Source organism: Salvia splendens, chromosome 20 (assembly GCF_004379255.2).
Source record: "Salvia splendens isolate huo1 chromosome 20, SspV2, whole genome shotgun sequence".
Classification (NCBI taxonomy): Eukaryota; Viridiplantae; Streptophyta; class Magnoliopsida; order Lamiales; family Lamiaceae; genus Salvia; species Salvia splendens.
The window spans coordinates 25,968,418-25,977,978 of record NC_056051.1 but is presented as its reverse complement, the minus strand read 5'-3'; the positions used below and the strand labels follow the sequence as shown (position 1 = coordinate 25,977,978).

General features: G+C 33.4%; 1 protein-coding gene across 1 annotated transcript; it reads left to right on the top strand.

Moving 5' to 3' along the window:
* Positions 1–401: 401 nt before the first annotated feature.
* Positions 402–5,680, top strand: LOC121781849 (NAP1-related protein 2-like). Its single transcript, XM_042179549.1, has 10 exons — positions 402–726; positions 1,810–1,932; positions 2,048–2,098; positions 2,190–2,261; positions 3,847–3,960; positions 4,045–4,109; positions 4,262–4,322; positions 4,439–4,495; positions 4,607–4,651; positions 5,314–5,680. The coding sequence occupies exons 1-10, from the start codon at positions 601–603 to the stop codon at positions 5,371–5,373; spliced, it is 774 nt and encodes a 257-aa protein (XP_042035483.1). The 5' UTR covers positions 402–600; the 3' UTR covers positions 5,374–5,680.
* Positions 5,681–9,561: the final 3,881 nt, after the last annotated feature.

Genomic DNA, 9,561 nt, shown 5'->3' with positions numbered 1-9,561 from the left:
CTTATTATCCTCAATTTTTTAATGTATTTATTTTATAATTTATATTCATTATTTGAAAATCTTATGTCATGTGCATAGCACGGGTGATAACACTAGTTAATTAAATATAAGACTCACTCACCAAGTAAAATAAAACGTGAAATTAAAAAGTCAAACTTTAATTACTTCAACATAACAAACTCCACCCGAATTCAAAATTCAAAATAAAACAACCAACATAGATTCAATTAATCACATTATGAAATACTGATATTTGGATGACACAATTGTCATTAATAATTATGTCACCTATAATTTCAAATAAAATTGATGACATTAATTAGAAATTATGGCAATTAAGAAAAATGGAAAGATTAGATTGGGCTTTATACAAAATTAATGATGAGATTCATAGGATTATCACAATTCTCACTTTATTATTTTCTCATTACCAAATTCTGATAATTCAGTGCATCAAAATATCAATCGGAACCCTAATTCCAAAATTTCCATATTCTCTCTCTTTGGGTTTATTTAGGGTTTAAGGCCATCCCTCAAATATCAATCGGAACCCAAACAATTGATTTTTTTTTTAATTTGTGTAAATTTTTGCGGAGAGATATGGGAGCTGAGAAGAAGCAGAAAGTGGGAGGAGCCGATGAAGAGAACAATGGCACCGAGCAGATTGACGGCGAGCTCGTAATCTCAATTGAGAAGCTTCAGGAATTTCAAGACGAGCTTGAAAAGGTGAGTCCGATTTCTCATGTTGATTTTGTTGGGAATTGAGGGAATTGTGATTTTCTCTGTTGAATCAGCGAGGAGAGAGTCTGGGTATGATTTAATGGTTGTTTTATTGTTTAGGAAAAAAGGAAAACGGAATTGAACAATTTGAAGTGTTTATGAGTGAGTGGGGGTTGAGTCATTGCTAATTTTGGAATATGGATTAAATCAAAGGGAAATTCTTCATCTTTTGTTTGTGAATTTGAAATTATTATATGATTGGAAATACTTTACAGAAGATTGAGTGTAGTGTTTTTCTATTTAAGGTGTTGTGTGATTAAGTTGTGCAATGAGATTGGTGTTGTAATTGGATTTCTAATTTTGGGTGTATTTTAGAGGCTGATGAGTGGATGTTTCAGGCTTTAGCACATACCTTTCAAAAAAAGAGGTTATACACCATTGAATTAACTAGGCTAGTAGCATATGCAATTAAGCACTTCGGTTTTAGATTAGGCTCCAGCAAGGTAAAACTTTGGTTTTCGTTCATTTTTGGAGATGACGAGCTGAATATCAAATGTAAAAGTTGTGAAAAGAGACGTGACATCACGTTTTTCTTTTGGTTTTCTGCGAGGAAAGGGAACATTTATCAAACTTGAAATTATAGCTGATGGGTTACTGTTCAATACTCGAGTGATGCTCAAGTTTTATGATCATTATGGTTGAGAATGGAGTTCGATGCTAATGTTATTCCAGCCTTTATTTATTTATGATGATATTGATATGATATTAGGTTTAGAAGAGATTACTTTTGTATTTTTGAATGCCTGTACCCTGTTTTGAATCATTAATCATGGATCTGGAATATAGACTTTCGTATGTATGCTGGCTTATTTTCATATGAAGATGGTAACATTTGCCTTCATCACGTTTATTGCTCTGTGCTACATGACATGTTTTTCTTGGGATTATTGATCTTGCTCTTTCATTTTATTTTCTCGATAGTCATTAATTTCATAATCGATCACTTGAACTTGTTGATCTGCTAAATGCAGATACAGCCCAAAGTGGATGCGATAGTAACGAGATTTTCTGTTTTCTATGTGCTTCCAGATCAATGAAGAAGCAAGTGAAAAGGTCCTGGAACTGGAACAGAAGTACAATGAAATACGGAAGCCTGTCTATGAAAAGCGAAATGAAATAATTAAATCCATTCCTGATTTCTGGTTGACTGCTGTGAGTGGTTTATCGCATTTAATAGATTAATTATGTAGTATGATTTTTCTTGGTAAATCCTTCCGCTGCTTAAAATTTGTTATTTTCATACTTAACATTCCCTCTGCTCTGGCAGTTTATGAGTCACCCTGCTCTCAGCGAACTTTTGACCGACGAGGACCAGAAGGTTTTCATTTTTTTCTATCGTTTCTTAAGAATAGACGACGTCAATTATTTTAGACATTGATGTTTAAGTTATTTACTTTTTCTTATGCCAGATATTTAAGTATTTGATTAACCTGGAAGTCGAGGATTGCAAAGATGTGAAAAGCGGTTACTCCATCACATTTGTGAGTTTTTATCTTTGCTAATTCTGGATGATGTCTGTTGTTGGAAGTATGATTTACGTCTAGTCCATTTGAAGTTTTGATCTCTGATGTGTATTTTTCGAGCTTTTATATCAATGATTAATATCACACAAGTTAATTAAATTAGCTCTAAAATTACAACCTATTTGCAAGAATACAGATGTAGTTGTAGTAAAAGAGTGTCGAACCACAGGGAGGCGTAGGTTATTTAACAAGGTTAGACAAGATTAATAAACTGAAATTATAAACTAAAGTACGAAAGTAGAGAAACTCAAGAGATAAAGAACATTGCTCCTAACAACATGCTGATGAATCACTATTGTATCGATTCTATATTCAAGTTCATAAGCTATTGAGAACGATGTATCAATTTTTACATTCTAAAAGTACTGAACATACTTAAAGAATTATAGTACTAGTGCTAGTTGAACACATAGCCAAAAGTACATACTCATTAGACTAATATTCCTGCGGAAGCGCGGTAAATACCAGACTAACTTCTCAAAGCCGACAAATATTATGGTTAGCTGAACACTTAACACATAAACATCTTCTCATCAAACTAAACTCCTACAGATGCATAGTAAGTATTAATTCAATTTCGAAGACTTTTTTTACATCTATATTCACTTATGCATTTATCTCTGAACAAGGTAAAATTCACAAGCTTTTCATCTAAGTTTTCATCCAATTTTCAAGTTAAAGAGACATTAGAAAGAGGCAAATAATATACTACATTTGATGCATCAAAACATAGCATAAATAAAAATGCAAACCATAGACGAAAACCAAAGCAAATGATTAAATATATAATCTCTACAATGAATTCATCCTACTAGTATTAGGAAAAATGAAGAAAAACTAGTCACACATGCTAAAGAAGACCGTAAGACTAATGGTGTTCTCCGATAGCCGGCGGTAGTCCGTCTCCGAGAGATGATGAAGATTGGATGCCGGATCCTCCTCCCTTCTTCTTCTCTTCTTCTTTCTCTTTTGTTTCTCACTTCTGTCCAAAAACGTCACCGCCTCTCTCCCTCCTTTTTAATTAATTCCTCTCTGACCCCTTTTTTTCAATCTCTCCTGCCACCACCCTCACTTGTCACTTCCAATTCCTCTCTCCACCCAACTGCCCCGCAGCAACGTCCTCTCCCTCTCTCATCTTCGTTCAACTCCCCATGTGGGAGAGGAAACTGCCGCACGAGAAACTGCCGTTTGCAGTTAAACAATGATACACCCGGCCGGGTGTTTTATTGGGCATAAAATTCACCCGGTCGGGTGGCCAATTTTGGGGACTTGCTGAATTTTCGTGTTCTAAACATCATACCCGGCCGGGTATTTAATTAGGCATAAAATACACCCGGCCGGGTGGCCAATTTTGAGAGCTTTCTGTACAGCTCTTCATCATCCGAACTTCATTCTTTATTTCACCATTTATTCCTCTTCCTACACCACAAAACATACTTTTGCAAGCATCAAACTATATAAATCATGTAAAGTTAGGAGAATAAAAATGTACAATTTGATTCACATCAATCTCATTCGAAAATCCCTTGATTTTTTATGTCAGGAATTTAAACCCAACCCTTATTTTGAAGAGACGAAGCTCACAAAGACCTTTATGTTCCTTGAGGAAGGTACAACCAAAATCTCATCAACATCGATAAAATGGAAAGAAGGCATGGTAAGCTTCAAATTATAGCTTTAAGAATACGTCCCTATACTTTGAATGGAGATTGAGTCTATTGTGCATCTCTGGAATTTGAAGGGTATTGCTAATGGTGTTGCGGCTGAAGAGAAGAAAGGAAACAAGCGACCTCAAACTGAGGAGAGGTTGGTACCTTCGATTCTTCTCTTCTGCTATTCATTTTTTCCCTCCGATTCTTACGGGAGCTGGTAGAAATTGGCGTATGATCATGATTCATCTAAAGTCTTGTATTCACCGTGATAATTATTTTTTAGACTAAATACACTTTGAAATGCAGCTTCTTTTCCTGGTTCAACGAAAGCCAGCATACTGGTGATATGGGAGAGATTGACGATGAGGTAAACTTGTCAGGCTTATTATCAAATGAGCTTAGGCTTTATTTACATTTTCCGCGCCCTTTTTCAAAACAAAGAATAAATTTTTATGTATTTTTTTGTCTTGCCGTCTAAAGCAGATTGCTGAAATTATCAAGGAGGATTTATGGCCAAACCCCCTCACATATTTTAACAATGTATGCATTATTCCCTAACTTCCTTCGATGTACTTTCTACAAATTATTCCGACCCATGCTTTCTATGGTCCACTTTCTAACTCTGCACTTTCCTAAACGATCTTGCTTTAGGAGGACGCTGATGAAGAGGATTTCGTAATAATGGATGATGATGAGGTAAGAGGATACCCTTACATGACTTCCAAATGAGGTTTTCTAGATAAATTTAGAACCGCTAGCATGTGCATTCTGCTTCTATCGAACTAGATTCCTTAGTAATTTTGCTTAATTCTTGCAACTATTGCCTTTATCGAACTAGATTCCTTTTAAGTATTGCTTAATCCTTGATAAATCTTAAGCTCTTGCTTGTCTGGATACACATGAAATTATAGGTTAGTCTCCCGATAACTCATTCCTTGCTTAGTTAAGTCCCGTGTGTCCGATTAGCCTAATTTCTGCACTCTGATGAGTACAAAGCATTTTTCTTAGACGACGACTTGATTTAATTGCATCCATTATAACTTCTAAAATTGGTCAGTTGATCTATAAGCAGAATGCTATCAATTTTATAAAGCCATGTTAAGTGGATTGTGATACAAATCTCACACCGGTTCGACATGAAAGTGGGAGTCGACCCTTACCTTTGACCATGGTTTTGGGTTAAGTTAGGGCTCTCTAACTTATATGTTTGTCAGATCTGACTATTTTCTGTGGCTGCTTTCTTTTCATGCGATTCTATCATTTTTTACCACGCGTTGGCTTCCATATCCCTCTTCTCAAACAAGATTTTGAAGTGTTTATGAAAATTATTAAGCAGTTTAATTTGAACACCATTGCAGGACAAGGATAGTGATGGCTCTGAAGATGATGATGAAGAAGATGACGAAAATGAAGATTAAACGAGGAAGGCTACTAAGGCGTCTCCAGAAAGTTTGGTTTTCATCAACTAAACAGGTTTATAGGTTTCTACAAGAGAGGATTTGAACCTAATCATCTCTGCTTGAATTTGTGGCGTTGGGTATTCATACTTCTAATTTTGTTTCATTATTTCTCATGGCATTGATGGCGACACCGGAAAGTATAGCTAGCTCGCGTTTTCTACTGTAAGAACCGTCTCTGTCGATCCGTGCATCCTCTTATTTATTTTGATAAAATGAATCACATTCTTCTCCCAAGATATGGAATTTAGTAGGTTTTCTTCTGTCACCAGTTAAAGTTGTCATCTCTCTACTAAGATGTACAATGTGTAGTTGTTTGTTATCATATTTTATTTAGGGGAGTACTATTTTCTTCCCTCCGTCCACGAAAAATTAAAAAAAGAAAGTTTTCAACTTCTCTCTTACTTATATTTTTCTTCTCTCTTACTAATAAGATGGACCCCACATTCCACTGATATCACTTTCTCTCTTACTTTTTTTATATCTCTTACTAATAATATAGACTTCACATTCCACTATCACTACTTGTCAATATTGGTAACATTGAAAATTAATCAGAAAACTATAAAGTTTGTATTTGTTCATAATTATTTCATGGCCAAAAAAAATACTAATGAAATTATATCAGATATATCAGCTATAGGAATCATAAGTGGATTTCAATGATAATGAGTGTAATGATGTTGTCTATCCATAAAGAAAATAGGTTCTTTAATGGAATTTCATTGCAAAAACTTTGTATATTATGGATGTAAGATACATCTATCTCAATTACAATTTATTAAATCTGAACTATGATAGTATATATTATAATATGCTCACTCGATCGACTGCAATAACCGTCTTATAAGACGTCAAGAAAGAGTGCAACTTTCATTTTCTCATTATTTTTCTTTCTACTAACCAAATATCTATCTAACATTTTACTATTAAAACTAGTACAGTATCATTTTCACCGTTGCACACTTGGAACATGGCAAAAATGGCTTCAACTATACTATACATCCAAAATTAATTTAAAATCAAACTACAAAATAATAACTTAATCTTGATTTAGAAAAAAAAATGTTCTCTTTGAATGCTAAATATGGATCAAATCTGTCTCCAGCAACAAAACCAAGCATCTGATCTTCACTCTCAACTCAATTATTGGATGGATTGGATGATAATCGCAATATTATTTTCATAGTCAATCCAATGACTTGTGAATATATTTAGTTTCTTCCTCTACCTATATGTATGTGGAGTGAGCAAATTAAGTAGACAATATAAGAATTTATGTGTCGATAAATCTAGGTTTTCTTATGTGTACACTCTAGGACGAGAATGTTCATGGAGAAGGATCCCAACACCAGCGACATCTATATTGCCTGCACTGCATTGCTGGAGCAAATTTCAATTAGACCATCATTTAATTATGCTATATTTTGTAACGGATATGTATACGGGTTGTATGTGATTTTGTGAATAATTTTTTTTGTTTGTTGGTTTGATCTTGAATTAGAGTTTTTTTTTATACCAATTTTCCTCTTCAACCCTCAGTGTGCATTTTTTTTATAAATCAAGCCTTAGTGTGCATTGTAATCAATATTTAATTTATTTTCATGTTGATTAGGATATGATATAGGAAATTAGGAATATCTCCCAAATATTATTTTATAAATATTATCTTCCTTAATTATACTCAGTATTTAATTTATTTCCATGTTTATTTCGATGTTGATTAGAATTTATCTTCCTTAAATATCTCCCAAATCCTATAGTATAAATAAGTACGAAAAGAATTATTATCATGTTTATATCCCTGATTATTTCGATGTTGATTGGAATTTGATATAGGAAAATCTCCCAAATTCTATAGTATAAATATGTACGAAAAGAATTGTTATCATGTTTCTATCCCTAATTAATTCTTACTTTTCATAAGCCGCCGTCAAAGTAATATGGAGAGAGATCCTTCTAAGAAAGATTTGAAAAAAATATGGCTACCGAAAGAAATATGGAGAGATATCTTTACAAGACTCCCAATCAGCAGCATTATGAGGTGTTGGAGCGTTTGTAAGTTATGGCGCGATCTAATAGAAGAGGATGGTATGCTTGCGAAACAATTCATGGCTTTCGTTCATGAAGACAAGATGGGATATGCAGTCGCTGATGAGGACGGTCAGCCACTTTTCCGATTCGAATTGGCCCCTCCTTATTCAACTCCTCACCATCGTTTGATAATTAGTTCAGTTAATGGCTTGCTTTTGTTGTGGGATGGGTTGGATGATAATCACGATATTCTTTTCGTAGCCAATCTAATGACCTGTGAATATACTGAGCTTCCTCACCTACCTACACGTAGGTGTGTATATGGATTTGGAGTGAGCAAAATAAGTGGACAATATAAGATTTTATGTGTCGATGAATCTATGTTTTGTCACGTGTACTCTCTAGGAGGAGAATATTCGTGGAGAAGGATCCCAACACCACTGACAACTAGATTGCGTACACTTACAGTACCATTGTGGGACTCATTTATAGCAAGACCGTCATTCAGTCATGCTATATTTTTTAACGGAAATATTCACTGGGTTGCTTGTGATTTTGAGAATAATTTTTTGGTTTGTTGCTTTGATCTTGAAACAGAGCTTTTTACCAGTTTTCCACTTCCTCTTCAGCCACTTGATCCTGCGAAAACACGCTTGCATTCATTATATGTGAGATATCACCTATGCATTTTAGAGGATCGACTATGTTTATTAGATGCATCATCATCTAGATTCACTTCTACAATTTGGAAGATGGACAACTATAGAGATACAAGTTCTTGGATAATGGAATATACAACATATAGTTATATTCCACTCAAAGTTTTGATGAACGGCGACTTATTGCTTAGTTGCCGCAATACAATATATATCTACTCCAAAAACACCAAAGCTTATACGCTAAGTGGTGTTCTGCCACTGTATGCCTATTATTGCTTGCCTAGCATCACTATTTACATCCCAAGTCCTTTTTCACTCAAAACATTGGGAATTCAAAATGTTAAGTCATTATGTATTCACTAGGAATGTTTTTGTACCTGGGCGTGATGTATTATTTTATTTTCAACTTGGCAAAAGAATTTAGCACCTTAGATTTTAAGGCTCGGCCTTATAGGCCACATGAGAAATATTGAATAAATATTAGTAATTTATTGATTTTTATGTGTGTGATAAGATCACTTCATATATATAATTTCAAAATCATTTTAGTGAGCCCACACAATGCTAGAGCTTATAAGTTGATGGCAAGAAATGGCGTCAACTATACTTCATATTACATTTACGGGGAAATTGTTAAAAAAAGACTATAAAGTTTTGTCCTGGTCCATCCATCTCGTAATTTGAAAATTAATTGGAAAAACTTAAAATTCGTATTTATTCACAATTATTCCATAAAAATAAGTTAATATATTTGATATGCCAGCTTAAGAATTGCATGTTGAAAAACATTAATAATTTGTTAGATGTAGGTGGCCTGATTTTCCAGGATGGATCAAATTTTTTTATTTGAGTTGTGAGGCAAATCATAATTTGATTGAATTTCACTACTTTTTGCCGGTTAACTTTATATTTAATCATATACTTTGTAAAATATTGAGTATGTTTGGATGTATATCTATCTCCATTTAGTTAATCTTAGATTTTGATATAATATATTAATTTGATTAGAATATAATTAGGTTTGACGTGGAATGTGATCAAAACAAAAATTGATAGTCAAAACGCATGCCAAATGCCAATCTTAGATTTTGATATAATATATTAATTTGATTAGAATATAATTAGTTTGACGTGGAATGTGATCAAACAAAAATTGATAGTACAAAACGAAGGCCAAATGGCAATCTGATAGTTAATAATTAATCAAAATTATATAAAATTATTATTAATTAGTTTTAAGTTATTTTATAAATTTTAGATTTGAAGTCATTTTTAGACCATTTTAGATTATCTTTACTTAAATAACTTAAAAATAAACTAACAGTGATTTAAAAATGACATTAGTATATTTAACTCTGCGTTTTGTATTAAGATTGAGTTTTACATAATGTATCATAATTATAATATGCTATCATTTTCATTTTCTCAACATTTTTGTATCATTCACTACTGGGAA

Excerpts from the sequence above, each read along its gene's own strand:
- LOC121781849 (XM_042179549.1), top strand. The coding sequence starts at position 601 with ATGGGAGCTGAGAAGAAGCAGAAAGTGGGAGGAGCCGATGAAGAGAAC. Across the intron at positions 727-1,809 it reads TTCAAGACGAGCTTGAAAAG|ATCAATGAAGAAGCAAGTGA; the intron begins GTGAGTCCGATT and ends ATGTGCTTCCAG. Across the intron at positions 4,496-4,606 it reads CCCTCACATATTTTAACAAT|GAGGACGCTGATGAAGAGGA; the intron begins GTATGCATTATT and ends ATCTTGCTTTAG.